Source organism: Aspergillus wentii (genome assembly GCF_001890725.1).
Source record: "Aspergillus wentii DTO 134E9 unplaced genomic scaffold ASPWEscaffold_7, whole genome shotgun sequence".
Lineage (NCBI taxonomy): Eukaryota > Fungi > Ascomycota > Eurotiomycetes > Eurotiales > Aspergillaceae > Aspergillus > Aspergillus wentii.
Genome location: NW_024467838.1, coordinates 1,776,955 through 1,795,070, shown reverse-complemented (window position 1 = coordinate 1,795,070; position 18,116 = coordinate 1,776,955). Strand labels below are relative to the sequence as shown.

General features: G+C 47.7%; 6 protein-coding genes across 6 annotated transcripts; 2 read left to right on the top strand and 4 right to left on the bottom strand.

Moving 5' to 3' along the window:
• Window positions 1–334: 334 nt before the first annotated feature.
• ASPWEDRAFT_31281 (Mob1/phocein family protein) lies at window positions 335–1,359 on the bottom strand (the record flags this gene model as incomplete). Its single annotated transcript, XM_040833528.1, has 4 exons — window positions 335–576; window positions 654–787; window positions 840–933; window positions 993–1,359. The coding sequence occupies 4 exons, from the start codon at window positions 1,357–1,359 to the stop codon at window positions 335–337; spliced, it is 837 nt and encodes a 278-aa protein (XP_040686048.1).
• A 728-nt stretch (window positions 1,360–2,087) lies between these two features.
• On the bottom strand, window positions 2,088–5,000 carry ASPWEDRAFT_44464 (putative intracellular protein transport protein (Sat1)). The gene is made up of 3 exons (XM_040836271.1): window positions 4,193–5,000; window positions 3,083–4,129; window positions 2,088–3,031 (listed from the first exon to the last, which is right to left on the bottom strand). Exons 1-3 carry the CDS (start codon window positions 4,737–4,739, stop codon window positions 2,145–2,147), a joined length of 2,481 nt encoding a protein of 826 aa, XP_040686047.1. The 5' UTR covers window positions 4,740–5,000; the 3' UTR covers window positions 2,088–2,144.
• A 150-nt stretch (window positions 5,001–5,150) lies between these two features.
• rrg9 (mitochondrial ribosome assembly protein RRG9) lies at window positions 5,151–6,176 on the bottom strand. Its single transcript, XM_040836270.1, has one exon. It carries the CDS (start codon window positions 5,999–6,001, stop codon window positions 5,315–5,317), a length of 687 nt encoding a protein of 228 aa, XP_040686046.1. The 5' UTR covers window positions 6,002–6,176; the 3' UTR covers window positions 5,151–5,314.
• A 473-nt stretch (window positions 6,177–6,649) lies between these two features.
• ASPWEDRAFT_117096 (cytochrome P450) lies at window positions 6,650–8,576 on the top strand (the record flags this gene model as incomplete). The annotated part of the gene is made up of 7 exons (XM_040828708.1): window positions 6,650–6,845; window positions 6,919–7,051; window positions 7,105–7,296; window positions 7,363–7,514; window positions 7,568–7,812; window positions 7,862–8,133; window positions 8,189–8,576. 7 exons carry the CDS (start codon window positions 6,650–6,652, stop codon window positions 8,574–8,576), a joined length of 1,578 nt encoding a protein of 525 aa, XP_040686045.1.
• Window positions 8,577–10,018: 1,442 nt separating this feature from the next.
• ASPWEDRAFT_31278 (WD40 repeat domain-containing protein) lies at window positions 10,019–13,401 on the top strand (the record flags this gene model as incomplete). The annotated part of the gene is made up of 4 exons (XM_040833527.1): window positions 10,019–10,552; window positions 10,615–10,886; window positions 10,946–11,782; window positions 11,847–13,401. 4 exons carry the CDS (start codon window positions 10,019–10,021, stop codon window positions 13,399–13,401), a joined length of 3,198 nt encoding a protein of 1,065 aa, XP_040686044.1.
• Window positions 13,402–14,066: 665 nt separating this feature from the next.
• ASPWEDRAFT_175647 (uncharacterized protein) lies at window positions 14,067–17,877 on the bottom strand (the record flags this gene model as incomplete). Its single annotated transcript, XM_040831393.1, has 19 exons — window positions 14,067–14,456; window positions 14,561–14,848; window positions 14,911–15,045; window positions 15,102–15,265; window positions 15,315–15,406; window positions 15,455–15,635; window positions 15,688–15,833; window positions 15,883–16,013; window positions 16,066–16,288; window positions 16,343–16,378; window positions 16,438–16,489; window positions 16,543–16,630; window positions 16,678–16,751; window positions 16,806–17,052; window positions 17,110–17,252; window positions 17,303–17,353; window positions 17,407–17,460; window positions 17,512–17,751; window positions 17,826–17,877. The coding sequence occupies 19 exons, from the start codon at window positions 17,875–17,877 to the stop codon at window positions 14,067–14,069; spliced, it is 2,787 nt and encodes a 928-aa protein (XP_040686043.1).
• Window positions 17,878–18,116: the final 239 nt, after the last annotated feature.

The window sequence follows — 18,116 nt, the reverse complement described above, 5'->3', positions numbered from 1 at the left end:
CGGCAGACCACGACGACTACGACATATTATTATTGCTTTTAATTCCTTCTCTTCCAACACAACAGTCTACAGTCAGATAGTTTTTGCTTCAGATTATCATTGATACGTCATATACTGATCGTCATCGTGTACATCAACGGAACCGTGACAAAAAACGCCAGACGGCCACTCTAGAGAGACTATGCTAATAGGAATGCCCATTGCCCAACACCCCAAACGCCGATATTATTCTCTTAGCAAGGCCCAGACATTTTTTTTTTTTCGCCCCCAGCTCATGCCTGAAAAAATTTAACAAACCCAGATTCCTTTGGGACGAAGATTTTGCCGTCGACTACTAGTCACTCCGCAGCATGCTGTCTACTAAATCTCCCAGAGGCCCCCAGAAATCCTTCCCACTTGCCAATCGGTGTTCGTTGATGAACAAAACGTAGTGCTTGAAGCTGGTATTGAGATGCGGCTCCAGTCCAAGATGAACGACAACGGGGTAGTGGTGGCAGTAAATGTGCGCATACACTCGGTACAAACGCTTGAAGATCTGGCGCAGTAAACTGGAGAATGTCTTGGGGAAGGGGACACCTGTTGAGTCGCATCAAATTAGTAAATCTGGTCGTCGTTCACGATGGCGAACAAGTCCAAGTTGGCGTGTAACCTACCGATTCGACTAGGGAACATTTGCTCATTGTCGATATTGCTCTGCACCCAGCTCATTAGATGTTCAATATATCCCGGGGCGGTCATCTTGGTCGGTCGCTTGTAGTTCTCCGAGTCCTGCCAAAGATATTCGAACCTGATCCACCGTCAGCTATATTGCCCCGATGTATTTCCGCAATCAACCATACTCATCTGTGGCCTTCATTTCTGGACATGACGTCGGCGAGCAAAACTCCGTGATAGAACCATAGAGAAGGTTAATCTGGTTGTAGAAATCGACCACTGCAGACAATTTACCATGAGCAAACACGTCCATTCCACCATTCATCAATCTGACGCACCGTTGACCGCAAGCCACTCGTTCAAATCCTCTCCCTCGGGAAGTTTCACGGCCTTCCTCAAGCTTCCGCTTCCAAGTGTCGCCTCGGCAAATTGTCTCAGCTGATAGCTACTCGTTCCCCTAGCCGCAGAACGCGGCTTGAACGGGGCTCTGGTGCGCGCATTGCTGGGAGGTGTCAGTCCATATGAGCCTTGTTTGATAGCGCGAACCGCCGGCGAAAGGTAAGAAGGGGGTTCAGCGAGGGGAACACCCAAGGAACGGTTGATAGTATTGGAGTCATGAGATGGGGGGAAGGTGTGGAGGGGTTGTCGTAGAGGCGGGGCAGGAGTGTGAGAAGAAGACTGGATAGGGGGAACGGGGACAGACATGGTGGTGATAAATGATGCCATTATTTCCTTTCCTTCGTCAGAGGGGACGACGGGAGGTTGAATATGCCCCTCCTTTCTTTAGGTTATCGGGGGTTGACACAAGGATTCTGGAATGTGACGCTTTGAGCTCGGTTCGTATGCGCTGCGGATTGTAACTGCGCCTAACATTCCAATGCCGGAAAACCAAGAGTTAGAAAGGATGGGACTGGGTTGGAGGGAAGAAATGATATCACGGATCGGATGACAGGGAGGGGAGGATCTCTCTTACCGAGAAGACAATAACAGCAAGGAGTTGAAGTCGACGAGAAACGCGAAAAAGGGAAGGGAAGAAGAAAAAGAAAAGAAACAAAGAGTTTGTTCCCTGTAATATCAAAGCTATTAAGCTCCGATCGCCTATCTCCACGATCGCTCAAGCGGAACCTCCCCCAAGGTCGTGATCCATGGATGATGCTGGAGGAACCCATCCAGAGTGGCAAAAGGCCCGTTGCCCCAACAACACCGCCCGATGCTCGCGATTAGCGACAACTCAATCGGGGCCGCGTATGTATGCCTTGCATTTCATGGAAAACAGGGAATAACAGGGGCTGCTACACTAGAGATGGTTTAGGTAGTTACAAGCAATGTGGTTGGGGTCTGGAGGGAATGGAAATGGCACTTAGGACATAATACATATCCCATCATGATGGGAAAACAATGGATATCTACTTTAACACACAGGAAGAAGAAGGAAAAAAAGAGGCACGCTTGCTTCAACCATCAAGGCAGCTCACAAAAACAAGTTCACATTATATAGAGTAGCCCTCGTTCTCCTCTGGGAGTCGCTCTCGAACAGTCTCACCATACACAGTGAGAGGAATCGAGATTTCAAAAGATTCGCAGCTCAGGTTATCCAAGGCCGTCATGATCCGCCCACGATCGTCCTCGGAAACTGCACCAAGTAATTCAACACCAGATGGCCGGGATCCAGATTCACTGTGCAGACTGTTTGTCACAAACTCAAAACGTAATTCCCATTCATGATTGATCCCACTGGTCAGGATGCTGGGAGTGGCAGAGATAGGAACTGCAGGGCTAAAGACGACACGGGTGGAATATAGTGTGTTTTCAAAAAAGGACGCATGAACACGGTGCGTAGCACGGTGGATGCTAGCATTCGACCGCACTGCTAGGTGAGGCGCGACTTTCTCGGACGTCTCCAGAGTCGCCCGTAAAGCGTAGCAAGGAAGTGCAGCACCGTCAAAGTCTATTGTTGCGATAATGGTTTCGCCTAGTCGATGAGCTGGGCGATTAAGCACCACGACTGCAATCCGTTTTCCATTACGCGCAATCTCAAATCTATTAGGGCTGCGCGATGAGTGAATAGCTTGGTTGCTCCGGAGAATCGCTAGGTCGATTGCATCTTTGCAGGAGATCGAGCGAATAGGTAGATCGTCGTGGCTCACCTGCCTTTCTAATGGAGTATCGGGGGGTTGCAAAGAGTTTGCCCGTGAGCTCTGGTCGAGGATTTCATCGACATACGACAAGAATTCGGGCGCCGATGTCCATGTTGGTCCGCCGATGCTTTTCGGTTTCGCGATTGGCGTGGGACTGGACCCGACCTTTTGTACCCGGGCTTCGTCGCGGAGAAGAACGTAAGGGGACATTAAATCATGTCCCAGAACATCACCCTGGCCTAAGAAAGATTAGACATAGACCAGACATCAATTGGAGGGGAGGAACCTACCATTCACACCGCTGAACACACGGAAGGGTATACTGATTCGATTGACACGCTGAGGCTCTTTAGAGCCACTGGGTCGCTGGGTGCCAATGACTAGATTATAAGATATCTTGATGGCCTTTCCCTTGTGACTAGCAGGAAGACCTCTTGGTAGAGTGAAGGAAAACGAGTAGGATTGTTCCTCTCCAGGAGCCAGCCGGAGATCAACGAACAGTAAAGACTGTGATGTTGACAATAGCGGTATAGACCGTGACGAGGAAACACCCCTCATGTCTCGCAAGCCATCCAGTTCGTTATTGGACAGGAGACTGCTAATGGACTCCTCGATGTTATTCCATTTCAGAGCTCCCCAAAAGCCACCAGCTTTGCGTCCTTTTGCCGTAGAAGCCCCACTACCAGACATTCCAGCTCCATTTGCTTGACCACCAACCACTCCTTTCCGCTTGACATCTTCGAATATGGATTGGTTGATTAATGAGCCATCAACAGTAAATGAAGCGCTGACCTGGGCATATCCCATGAGAAGCGTCTGGCTATTAACGAAAGCCACACTAGGCTCTACACTGGAATGATGTCGGCCGTGACGAAAAGGACCAGAACGCATCCCCTGCATGGAATAGTTTGTATATTCGGATTGAAGGGTCTCCGATGAATGGTCGCTGACAGAGTAAAACTCCCCACTGCTCCTGTGGCTTCCTGCCAAACTTGACGTAGAAATAATTCGCGCCAGTTGAGGTATTTGACCTTGCGCAGGTAATGCGTTCGATTTTGTTGATATGGCGGAGCTAGGGTTTTCGTCAACTGGAGTCATGGATGGGTTATTGTTCGTCTCGTTTGCAGGAGGGGGTGCTGCGGGGAATTTGAAGTCTATTGGGGGTAGTTGAGGTCTTCGTCGAGCGGTGCGCGGCGACTCAGTCTGTCTTATAGGACTAGATACACCCGGTCCAGAGCGGCCGGCTCTCATCGGCCGATCCACGTCGACTTTCAAATGGGTAGGGGATGCGGTGATGGGAGACTCGGGGTGTGGGAAGCCCCGGGGACTTCGCGCTGCTAAACATCAAAAATCATTAGTCAAATAAAACATTTTAAAGCTTGCAACGGGAACTGCTGTACATTTTGAAAGAGGCTCATCGTGACTCTCAGTCCTCCTCGGTAATATCTGGAGACTCGCAGAGCGTCCATGACCCCTGGTCGGTTTGGGCCGGTTATTGTATGGAGAAGACGAAACTGGTGTCTTATCACCCCCTCCCTCACTATCAATCGACAGAATCGATACGGAGCGTTTATGCTTGTGGCCAGGAAACTGCCCAATCCGAGGGGTCGAAGGAGGCGGAAAGCTATGCGACCCAGTGACTGGGGAACTGACCGACGAAGAGACCCGGTGGGATTGTCTCTTTGGGGGACTGGCGAACGAGGAGCGGCGACTCGGACTGAAGAGGTTCTGAGGCGATTTCAGGGAGAAGAAGGAATCGGAAGTCGAATTGACCATGCCCACGCGAGACTGCTTTCGCTGGTGATGCTGCTGCTGGGACTGAGGGCCATGATTGGACTCGGTGTTGCTCTCAGCAACGTTCTTGAAGGTAATTGTACATTCCACATCCTCCCCCGCAAAAATGGTTTGGTCTTTCCATCTCACAAAGACCTGGATGTCCGATGGCATGGCGAGGGTCGCGAGGTCACCATGTGGGCGCAGGAGAGCAGCAGATGTCGGGGAGTTTGGGGTAGATAGAGAGTGGGTACCAGCCGCCACTTTCAGGAGTTGGAATAATGGGATCAAGCGCAACGCTGGGGAGAAGAAGAAGAAGATATATACGCCGACCTGGGCATTCTGTCAGATAAAACGGACCATTTTCATGGCAAATATCGATTGGGGAGAAGTTGGATAATGGCAAGTTGTCTGAACCAGTCAGAGAGTTTGTCCTGCCTTGATGCGTCCTGCCGGAGAGTTGGGCGGTGGCATTAGATAGAGTCGTGCTCTCGTGGCCCGGAGAAAGGATGGAGATCCGGTGGCGCAGAAAACCGCTGTTGTGGCTGAAGAATTGCAAGATTTACTTTTGATGATTACTTTAGAGGACGAATAATTTCTAATGTATTCTAGATCAGATAAGTGTGAGATTAATGCGGACTAAATTGTAATGCCGATTCAACTAAGACAACGCCAGGAATGCATATGCAACTCTATACAGGGTGGTTTCTATGATACAGTGGTTTTACAGTGGCTTGAGCAACACCAAATCACTCCGTCCTATCCTTATCGTACAATATATTGGAATCGGAAAGAGGATTGGTTCGCTTCGTCTTTGGCCTGAGACCCAGCTCAGCCATTTGACTCCAGATCCGGTCATGACGTTTCTGCCATCGTTTGCGTCGGTCCTCCATCTCAGGCTCGGATGCGCGCCATTTACTTTTCAGAATCCGGCGGATAGCCTCTGGGGAGACCTTGAACTGTTCCGCGAGAACAGGCGTCGTGAATTTATCGGGCGATGCACCGTGTAGCTGACGAATTCCTTCGATAGCATCCGGAGAAAGCTTTTTGGTCGGGTTCCATCCTTCCTTAAATTTCTTTTTCAAAGCACCCTTCTGGATTTGCCAGCCCTCTGGCTTCTTCTTCTTGGTTATCGGAGGTTTATCGAGACTAGTTTTGGGACTCTTCGGTCGGTCACTGCGTGGACGTTGTGCGCTAGAGGCGTTCGAAGCGGACGATAATTCAGGCTGGGAGGGTTGGAAATGAGATTCTGGGAAACGGAGGGTTGGGATGTGAGAAAAATGTCGCTTGGTTTGGAGTTGGTGGCGAGGGAAAGAATTATTCTGGTGATAAAGAGAGCCGGGGAATCGACGCTCGAGGGCAACTTCTGCGCGAAAGACACTTTTTATAACTGTGGAAAATGCCAATTTCGATGATGCAGCGCAAAAAGAAGGCATTTTGACGGCTGCTGGAGACGGTGGAGAGGACGAAAAAAAGAAAAGAAGAAAGATGTCGAATGTCAATAATATGAGTCTGGAGAAAACCCAAAAAGGCCTAGAATGCACGGCGGCCTGAGGCAGCAACACGTGATCTAATATTGTCTACATACAGATAAACACTGCGAGGACACCTCAGCACCTGAGATAGCCCTTTTCACTCTTTATTTCGTGTGAAGAGATGCAGGAAAAGGGATAGCCAAGGGGGACCCTAAGTGTCTCACAGAAATGGACTGATATGGTGGAAATCTAACCCTCGAAACAAGTGATAGATACATTCTGAGCCCCCTGGGATCTGTCTTTGTCTTTGTCCAGGACAAAGAGACCTATTCGTTTCTATAAAGAGACTTACCGCTAATCCATCGACCCCGCATTAGGTATCACATAGCTACAGGGATATTGGATGAAATAGCATGCATGATGCCGTGCGTACTGGCCATTGTTTGGACGGAAATGTCCAGTGGGTGTTGCCAGAACCTCGTTTATTGCGAGTCTCGCAGGCCTTGCCAGTTACGTTTTCGAGTGGTCACTTGTCAGGGTATTTATAGCAGCATCTTGTCCCAGGAATCTGAATAATTATGAGAGATGCAACTCACATTTCCAGGCAGCATGTCGACATCAACAGTTGCAAGTTTTGCTCTCATCCTCATCGTCGGCTTGTATATAGTCCGACTTTTGTTGAGAAAGCCTCCTGTACCTCTTCCACCAGGACCTTCACCAAAGTTTTTGGTGGGAAATATTGCTGATCTCCCACGACGAGGGGGACAGGAATGGCTGCATTGGCTACAGCACAAGGATCTTTATGGTATGTCTCGTGAGCATAGATATACCAGTACCATTATCAAAGCAATCGCTAAACGGTCCGGAATGGCTACTAGGACCCATAAGCTCAGTCACTTCTCTTGGTAAAACAATAATTATTCTCAATGATGTCCAAACGACCATCGATCTCATGGAAAAGCGATCTGCTATATATTCTTCCCGGCCAAAGATGGCCTTTGCAGGGGAAATGTAAATATTGCCATCCACTGTGTATGACATACTGTCATTTCTAACCTATTTAGGATTGGCTGGCATGATACTCTTGGATTGCTACCATACTCGGATCGATTCCGCACATATCGCAAGACATTGCATCGAGCCCTGGGGACGAGCTCTGCCGTCGCTCGCTTCACTTCTCTACAGGAGGTTGAGATTCGTCGGTTTTTGCTGCGGGTGCTGCGAGAACCAGATGCGTTGCTGCAGCATATTCGAACGTGAGTAACCTGCCACTCTCCCAGCCTTTCGATTGGACTAAAGCTGGGCTGAACGTGTCATGACAGTGAGGTGGGGGCAGTGATTTTGAAAATTTCATATGGTTACACAATCCAACCGCATACGAACGACCCTCTGGTTGATCTTGCCAACGATGCCATGACGCAGCTTTCCATGGCGGCAACCCCGGGTGCTTGGCTAGTGGACATTATTCCCTTAAGTGAGTTGATATAATAATCTACCTTTAGGATGAGGGGGCTCTAATGATTTTAGTGAAATACTTACCAGCCTGGTTTCCTGGGGCTGGGTTTAAGCAAGCAGCCATCGAGTGGAGAAGGACTTTGATGAAGACCATAGACACTCCCTACGCGTTTGTACAGCAGCAGATGAAGAGCGCCGCTCATGAACCGTCCGTCCTAGCGAGCTTACTCGAAAATGCACGAGTAATTCCTGGTTCTGAGGAGGAACATGTGGCGAAACTGTCGTCTTCATCACTATACACTGGTGGTGCTGATACAGTAACTTCTTTCCCCCATTATTTATCAACGCAAGTGCTCACCTAAACAGACTGTCTCCTCGTTGTCGTTCTTCTTCCTCGCAATGGCATTATTCCCAGAGATTCAACAGAAGGCTCAGCACGAAATCGACAAAGTCATTGGAAACACAAAACTTCCTTCCTTTAACGACCGAGCAAAGTTGCCCTATATTGACGCCTTGGTCAAAGAAGTCCTCCGATGGCAGCCAGTTGCGCCAACTGGTGTCCCACACGCGTCAATTGCCGACGACATCTATCAAGGATATTTTATTCCAAAGGGATCGGTCATTATTGCTAATATATGGTAAAAAAATACTATTGCAATTGGGCTTTTTCCCACCAGGACTGACTTTTGACAGGGGCTTTATGCATGATCCTAGCACATATCCCGATCCGATGGCTTTTAAGCCAGAACGTTTCCTCGACACCGATGGCCATATTCCCGAGCCAGACCCGCATAATGTCGCATTTGGATTTGGACGTCGCGTATGTCCAGGCCGAATTCTAGCAGACTCAACTATCTTCCTGACCATCGCGCAATCTCTTGCTGTATTTAAAATTAGCAAACCGATTCACGATGGCAAGGAGGCTGAGCTCAAAGTTGACTTCCTCCCCGGGTTCATCTGTCATCCTAAACCATTCAAAGTTAACGTCCAATTACGTTCTTTGGCACATGAGGGACTGATCCAGTCGATTGAGATTGATCATCCATGGGAGGAGAGTCATGCACCGTTCTTGAACATATAAAGGGTATGGAAAAGCTCTACTTGTTATCTGTATCTTCGACTAATTTCAATCCATGTACAATAGAATGTCACATTACATGGCCAGATGGTCTATAATATTGAACATACTTGTTCTCTTGAACACATGAATGAGGTTCACCTGATAAGGCTATAGATGGCAGTGATCAACATGATGTCACATCTCAAGCCATATTGAACATTCCATGGTTTCAAGGAATAAACAAAACCTTGATGTAGAGATAGATGAGGATGATATGATAGATGGATAATTCTAATTCACTAATTAATCGCAGTGATGGCTATCAACGCCCGAAATAGCACTGGACGGGTCGCTTAATACCTAAGAGTGGATAGAATCGGGCATGAACAGACAATACAGTTAATAATTGACGTATCCCTACATTCTTTATCTAACTATTGACATCTGAATCTTATATTCAATTATTCCGTCTGATCATTTATTATTAACTGATTGAAACTGCCTGAATGCACCAATTTCCCGTCATTCCTGGCATCCCCACAGCAGCTCCGGACGGGCCACTTGGTGCCCTGATAGTCCGATCCACCAAAGGTTCGTTTGGGATTTTCTCGGCTGAGTTGAGATTCAGATTAACTCTGGATGGATGTGATGGAAATAATGAGACTATTGACCTGTCACTGTCATTCAAATGGATGTGTAGACTGTAGAGCATGGAAGATAGTCTGTATAGGTTTATCGATCTGCCTATCTCTTATTCTCCATCGAGTCTCTTGATCACGCATCCCCTCGTAATTGATCCCAGCCGGCTGGATGACCTTCAAGGTTAACCTGCTAGCGACTATCTCGTAGTGGCTTTGGAGATCCCCTAAATTGCTCCGTAAAATGGCCTGGTGTTTGTACATCATGGCGCTCTTCTAGTGGGAACTCCTGGTGGCTTGTGGAATGCACCTAGCCTGCATCTCTCGTTTCGCCCTTTCGTGTGTTTACCTTCTGTCGCTCGTCTTCTTCTTCCTCTCTTCTCTTCTCTTCACACTCTCAAATCTCATTTCTCTCCCTTCTTCCCTCTGTTTTCCTTTTATCATTCTAGTCATTCCTTTAACTCCCTTTTCTTCACTCTCAATCCAATTCGTCTACTTTCCTTCTCTCTCTTTATTGTCCTGTCCTTGAGCTCCTCCTTCCCCTCACCGTACCCTCTTCCCACAGTGCCGACCGCAGCGACTCGTAACGCCTCCACCATCTCGAATCCGCTCGAATATACCTGTCATAATTTCCCGTTCTTTGCATCTCGTCGATCTTGAAGTTTTGGATGGCCATAAATTAAGGTCGTTGGGCTTCTACACGTCCCGACAGACGATTCTATTCCCCGCGACCAATGCGACCACGACTTGAAATGAAAAGAGTGAAAAACTTGGGATTTTGAGGGGAATTACAAACTACCATCTGCGATCACACTCCTCGAAGCTATGGCGAGCCATTCTTCGAGTGCGAAACACAAAATGACCGGGCCGGGCTTGTCTCTCAGGATTACGCCCTCCAACTCCCCCGTTCTGAGACCGGCCAAGTCACCCAACAAACCAGCGCAGCATCAATCGACATTGTCCCTCCAGACCATCATTGGTACAACGACGACCTCACCCAATGGCTTCTCCAGCCACCAACAGAGCAAATCGTTCGCTCTCTGCGCTGGATCCGCGGCTGTCCTGTCGGAGCTGGACGACGAGAATAACATGAGACAGCGATTTTTCAAAGCACGTCCCTCCGCGACCAGCATCAATCCAGTCACCTCCTTTTATAGCCAGTCGACTCCTCCAGCCACCCCTGATGCTAGGGCGAGGTCCCTGTCCAATCTACGCTCAACCGGAAATAGCCACAACAACTCTCCATCTAGTGAGGTGGCAGACACTGGCAGTCCCCGCCCATGGTCGTCGCGAGAGAGAATCAAGGCGGTTACCAGTGTCTCAATTAGTCCCGATGGGAATTTCCTTGCGGTGGGAGAGGTAAGAATGAAAGCTGTGGCAGGCGACAAAATATCCAGAACATCTGTTGACAAGATTGCCAGACTGGCTACAATCCCAGGGCTTTGATCTTCTCCACGGCGAAAGATTCCCCGTCCGATATCCCCCTCTCGATTATCAACGAGCACACGTTTGGAGTTCGTGGCCTTGCATTTGATTCCAGCTCTCAGTATCTGGCTACGCTCGGAGATGTCAATGACGGATTTCTTTTCGTGTGGGCTGTCAATCCCAAAAATGGGTCGGCGCGGCTTCACTCGACCAACAAGTGCACTACATATGTTCGTGATATGTGCTGGATGGGTCAAGCATTGATCACGTATGTCTTTTGTTGTGTGTGTTTATTGTCAATTGAACCGGAACTAAGCCATTTTACAGTGCAGGTGTCAGGCATGTGAAAGTCTGGCGGCTCCCGGAGATCAGACCCGGATCGCCAACTAAATCTCATTTGCATGTGGAATCAACCCCCAGCTCCCCGAATGTTGCCCCCAAGGCGCTTTCGGGAAGAAATTGCCTTCTGGGCTCTTTGGGTGACAATACGTTTACATGCGTTGCGAGTATCTCAGAAAATGAGGCCGTGCTAGGTACCGATTCAGGGACATTGTGCTTTTTGAATGATAGCGAGGGAAGCCAAAAGCTATCCTCTGTTGAATTCGTTGGATTTACTATTACTTCCTTGGCCGTCGATTCAGACCAAGCTTCGGTATGGATTGGAGGCCGTGGAAAGAGAATGCGAAGGTTTTCGTTTGAATATTTGCGATCATCTTCAGGATCAGCTCCATCCTCACCAGGCTCCACTGGGAGGAATTCGGCCGAGCAAAAGTACAAAGGGCCTTCTATCGCCTGCATGGGCTCTCTGTCTTCCCATCTGGTCACTGTTGACGCAACCAGTGGGATTCAGCTCTACCCGATCGATGCATTGGATGAGGATGGCGAGCAAAGTCAGGCTGAGAAGACAATACCTGCTCACGGAGATTCCGTACTAGGCATTCGTCCACTCCAGACCCCAAACAGCCTGAACGCCGACTTTTACACATGGTCTTCCAACGGCTCTGTGAATTTTTGGAATACCGAAGGAAAATGCCAAGAGTCCCGAATTATCTCCTTTGAGCAGTCTTCAGGGAACAATGACAACGTGCCAAATGAAATGAGAACGCTACATGCCGTGGATGACATGGAATGCTTTGTTTCGGGCGATAAGCTTGGTGTCTTAAGGTATATACGACCATATTTTCCTTTCTATGAAGTGGAGACAAACTTGCTAATCTTGAATATATAGGGTTGTTTCAGGGCAATCATGGGAATGCGTCAACGAAGTGCGAGCCCATGGAGGAGAGATAACCGACATTGCTGTGCACTCTAGCCCGGAATCAGTTTTGGTGGCCAGTTGTGGACGTGATCGTATCGTGCAGCTGTTTCAAAAATGTGATGACACGATTCAACTGATTCAGACGATGGATGATCATGTCGGATCCGTGGGACAGCTTCTTTTCATCAACGATGGAGAAAAGCTACTTTCGTGTTCCGCTGACCGCACGGTACTTGTCAGGGAACGGGTTACTCGAGAGGCAGATGGTGCCACAGCAATTGCCTATCTGGTATCTAAAGTCATTACGCTGAAATCGTCACCTATGTCAATGGCCATCTCACCCGACGACCCAGACATCCTGATCGTTTCCACCATGGACCGATGTGTTCACAAATTCGATATCCATTCTGGTCGGCCCATCCACTCATTTAGAGCCACCGATGTTGAATCAAGTGACACAGTGGTCATAAACACCTTGACGGTGGCCGCTGAGACACCAGGACAAAGTCCAAATTTGCTCATTGGGGCTTCGAGCACAGACAAGTCAATTCGCGTGTATGACCTTGAGCGACAAGTACTTCTTACTGGCGAATTTGGGCATACCGAAGGAATGAGCGCCTTGCTCCTATTGGAGAACAAACCAGACAACTCAGAAAAACCAATCAAGCGGACTTTAATTAGTGCCGGTATTGACGGAGTTGTCATGGTGTGGGACTTGTCAGTCCAGCCCCTGCAGGCTCACGATGTGGTGCAGACCCACGCTCGAGAGGATGATGACACGCCCACGAAGGAGGTGACAGCTTTCAAACCTCCTTTGCGCCGCGTTTTGTCTCGGTCTGAACTTGCGGAGTTTCAACGACCGGACCTTTTGGCGGCCAGTCCCACTCCTGCACGTGGTCACTCACCGCCGCTGGTACGCAGGAAGCTGTCCAAGTTTTCACTCACTCCTTCCTCCCTGAAAAGCGGTCGTGTAGCGTCTCCCTCACCGTCTCCTTCCGTGTCGAGCCACCGCTCTCCCACTCCTTCTACGCCACGGGAGCATTCTCGCAGATCGCCGTCACCTCCCAGTCCTCGCTCTGGAAGAAGACTTGCACATACTAGCCACATTGCTCGGCAACCGTCATCGGATCATCGTCCCCACACTAAACATTCCAAAAAAAGTGAGTTTGGAAGTCTGGACATGTCCACTGAGCAGGTGTGCCGCACGCTACGGGCGTATAGGAAGAAGCTTAACGCGGCCTCTGAGCAACCCAATGGCCAAAAGGAGCTGGAGCGTGAACTGAACCTCACGCTCCGTGCTATTAACTCTCGAAGCAAGACTAGCGATTATAGTGGAGAGAGTGTAGAGAGTGGAGAGACGGAAACTGACAGTAGCGGCAAAGAAAATGAAAGGCTGTCAATTCCCTCTATCCATAACCAAACAGTACACTCCCCGCGACGGATGCCCTCGAATTCCAGTCTCAACGAAAAGAACCAGGCGCACGTTCATAGGAGTCATTCTCTCGATGCAGACGGCGAGGGATAAAGTCGTGTCTATTCGAGTTTTGCTCTCTTCACATTCTTTCTCTTTGCTTTCTTCTTCATTATTCTTGGCCGTGGAGATACACGATATGTTTGACTTCATGAGACTGCAGTTGACATTTACTCCGCATATGAGCCTGGTCTCTCCGATTTAACAAGATGGTCTTATTTCTTTAGCTATTGCTGGCGCAGGCCTTTGTGTGTTTTTGTTCTTGATATTTTACCGGTGGAGTCTTTGGGGGAGTCGGGGACCAATTTGCTCGCCCATTGAGCTTTTTCTTTTAGTTTCATTGCATCCGGTCGTGCTTGGATAGGTAGCGGATATGCTTGTTCTTATGCCATCTGGATCTGTTGCTCAGATGCATCTGTTTTGGTCTGTTACCGACCATCTTGCCTTCGTTATCTTTCGTTTTTGGTATCTCTTTTCCTTGCTGATCTCAAAGCTTTGCTAGCTAATTTCTAAATGATACCCGCATTATATCGTCGGGTCCGTGAGCGTCCTATACTGGACGACGGACCCTGATACTCGAGATTGAATTATATTGCTCTGTTCTATTCTATACGTTCTCACTACCTTTATAATCCGTTAGTCCATCACTAGTAATACTCTGATCGTGATGCGTAGACCTTTGTTGCACCCCGTCCCTCGAAAGATTCCCCCTAAGCTCTTCAAACACCCTCCCCCGACAACTTAACAAAATTCTGTCGCAACAGTCTCCCCAGTATGCCTTGATCCCGTACCAGATCAGCCATCTCAATGGCTTTCCCAGCCCACCGTCGAAAATCCCCGTCCGCAGAGCCGAGGTAAAAGTCAACTGCACGGTTAAATGCCATTGTTGCCAACCACTCGAGCTCTTCATTCGGATAAGGGGTACCACTCTTTGTTCTAGCCTGGTGTGCTAGAGCGAGAACCTGATGAACCACTGATTCAGCCAGGGCCGTGTCTGTGGCGCTTATGGCGAGTTGGAAAAGACAGCGGAGGTACCGGGGGAGATTGGCTCGGAAGGAAGCCCTATTTAAGAAAGGCGAGGATGAAGCGTGAAAGGCGCATATTATTGTCTGTATAGTTGGTTAGTTACTTGTAATAGTAGTTTGTGTAGTATTCGTGGGTTTGACTTCAATGGGATAGAACTACTCCAAATATTTAGGTGCACATGACAGACCTTGACAACGAGCATAATATCCTTTTCCGGAGCTTGGGAAGACAGCATTGAGTCCAGGAACATGGAACTAAGTTTGTCGTCTACAAGTGGTTTCGATTCTTCGACGAGAGAGGGTAGATAGTCCCATTGTTTCAGATAGACGGCGGCTTCAAAGTCAAATGAGAGCATGGTTCGGTATCTGTCTAGCCATTCATGGCATTCGGTTGCTGTGCTGTATTTCTGTAGCTCGGGTTGAATGTGTGTTCGGAAGTGCTGGATAGAGTGGCGAATTTTATGATAGTAGTTTTTCTAGAAATTGGATATATGGATTAGTTTTTGTTTCCATGTGCGTCATGAGCGGATCGGGTAACCTTCTCAGTAGAGTCGGTTTTATGGCGCGCTTCACTGATGATTTTGATGACTTTGAGAAAGTCACAGGTGAGATAATGCCGCGATAGATTGGACTGTTCATCTGGGCTGAGAATCTGCTTGTATAGATCTGTAAACTACGGTGGCGTTAGATAAATGAGTCTAAAGTCGATCGATGTATAGATTGCTTCACCTTGGTCGATAAATCCAGTAACGATATGACTAGCTCAAATGAGGAAGACTGGAGCAAATGCAGAGCTGTATTGTAGCTACGATGAAAGAACCATTCGAGCTCAACCGCCAAAAATCCAGCACTACTCTCCTTTGACGAACTTTGTCTGCTTGCTTCTTTTAGGGCTTGGATTGATCAGCCTGCTGGTCATTGTTAGATAGGAATAAGCCTTACCAACGTCAAAAACACCACAAATCTGTTCTAATAAGCCCCTTACATCCGTTTTGCGAATCTCCAGTTCCTCGAGCAAAAGACATATCGCAGATCTGGTGTCGTTAGTATGAGAAGAAATCCAGTCTAAGAAACCATCATACTGAAGCAAAGCTGGTATATAAACTCCATCAGGTCGTTCATCATTTAGGGAAGCAATGATTTGTTGGAGAATTCTGATTGTCTCTTGAGGTTTCCCCAAGCGTCGAGACTCTGCTGCACATGATAGAAGGTATGTGGTCCCAGTTGCGCCTAGATGATGCAATGATTCATGGCAGGATTTCCCTTGATGCTGGTTAGGAAGAACGTGTAAGAGCAGTGATGCTGTAATTCTTACTTAATTCAAAGTTTCCTTCTAGCACAGCCAGCTTATACATCAAGTATAGCGTTGAGGGGTTGGATCTCAATTGTTCAGACATTAGCCCTAGTGTATTTCGAGCTAAAGGAGTATTCGAATTTTCCAATGCACAAGCCATGAGTTTCCTAGAAATTGGTTAGACATCGCCAATACAATAATTACTGCAATGCTAACCTCTGAAGCTTGGCTTTATTGTCTGAAGAACAGTTTTGAAATATTGATTGTTCGAGCATAAAGCAACACCATTGCTCAGCATTGGATATATGGTTTTTGAATAATTCGCTGTCGATTGTTTTCCAAACAAGCTATACGTTTATAAGTAATTGAGAGAATTAGCCATAGAATAAAGAAGCTTACAATAAGTACGGCATTAGTGGCTTTTTCACTCAGCGGTCCATTTTCATGTTCGTCCAGTCTTTGCACCGCTTCTTTGATGAGATCCAAGGATTTCTGGCTGCATGTGTCTGAGGTCATCAATACCCATATAAGGGCGACAAAGCCTTTCTCGACCCAGAATCCATTGACAGAGGGGGCGAGCCCATGCAAAAGTGCCTGAAGTGCTTTCACAGAAAGTTCTACACTATAAGTTGAAGGGTTTAGCTTGACGAACCCGGAAGTTGACAGGAAATCTCACCTCCAATATTTGAGCTTTTGGATGTAATAGAATACTCTTTGTTTTTGATATAAGCTTTCATAGTCATATAATGTGTACAATGACTTCCGACTTACATTTTCAAATTTGTATCCGTGAATTCCATTGCCCTAATAGTCAATATGATAACTGGTAACTATTAGCGTTGTAGAACTTGTTAGCGAGGGGAAGTTGAAACTTACCTTCCCAATATTCTTTACAGTCTGGCTTCTCTTCTCTGCTGAAAGCCTCGAGGTGAACCACAAGAACAGCGAACACACTCCCATAGTCCTACGCCAAATCAGTATTTGGAAATAAGCTATACCATCTTTTCTCACAGTCTTCAGTGATTCCAGTGCGTTGAAAAGCCGTTCTTTTGCCTCCGCCGTCTTAATGCGCAGATTTGCTCGAACTATTTAGATATATCAGCAAGCCCCATAATCCCAGTGACCTAATAATACCCTACCAAATGCGTGAAAGACAAGCAATCTTGTATCTTTCACATCAACGCCAGGTTGCTGGGTTGTTGAGGCTGTTGACTTCAATGCCCTATCCAGCCATTTGACCGCCAGATCATACTGGTTGATCAAAAGCGCTGATCTTCCAACAGTATAGCATATATCCAAGACTATTAATTGATCTGTCTCGTAGCTCACGTTTGGGACTTTGGAAAATAGATGCTCTGCAATATCAGGTCTCTCTTGAAGCCAGGACTAGGTATAAACCGTCAGTAAGGTCTAGATTTCGCCAGGGGATAATGAAGTGATTACCAAGTAAATCCGAAGCATATAATACTCGGTAGTGGCCGATTGTAAGTGTGTCTTATCAGTATCAAGGCTTGATTTATCCAGTGTCTCCAGTCTCGCGGCTGCCATCCCAAGTATCTTCAGGCTTAACCCAAGTTGTTCGTTCTCTATTCTATATTAGCAACGCTTAAAATGACCAAACACGAGATTTAGTTACCTATGCAAGCTCTCGCTGTCTTGAGGGCCACATTGAGGGCTCTTCGGTTCCCTAAACCTATGTAAGGGTGCGCTCTTTTTCTCCCAACAGCAGTCTATATATACCTAGGCCATGGCTAGGAGCAACACAGTCCATCATTGCGAAAGCCAAAGCCTTTGCTGTTTTGAGTAAGACACAGTCTCAACAAAATTCGAGGCAGCGAGTCATACCCTTAGCCAACCATACCGACTCATTTCCTTCGCCACGAGTTGCCATCAACTTCGTGGATATATTCCATAGCCGAGTCCCTTCCGAGTCAAGCTGACGACGAGTCAAAGCCGTAATGTTGGTTTTGAGTAGAGGCAAATTATCAAGGTGTTTGTCCAATATGGCAAGGATATCGTTGCTCGATATAAAAGCTCCAGGATCAGGGGGTTGTGAGATATGACGCTGTAATTCCACAGCAAGTTCTGTCCGTGGTACGAGTCAGGGGCAATGATGTCTTTTGGGTTGCACGGCTGGTGTACGAATTGCGATGACTTACCTGTAACAGCGGCTGCTTGCTCCTGTGCTGTGGTCCATGCCATTGACGCCATTGTCTATCAGCTGTTCGGTTTAGTCGAAATGGAGATGCTGTTGCTGATTGCATAAACCCCAGCGGATTGCAATATGGGCGTTGGGAAGAAGTCTAGGTAGAAGGATGGGATTCTGGTGGTTGATGAGGTGGGTGTAGCCAAGAGGTCTGCCTGTCTGGAGATGGAAGGAGGTTCACCTGACCAGGCTATTCCATATTCAACTTACGCTTAGCAAGTAGCAACACTGGTACCTAGGTGCT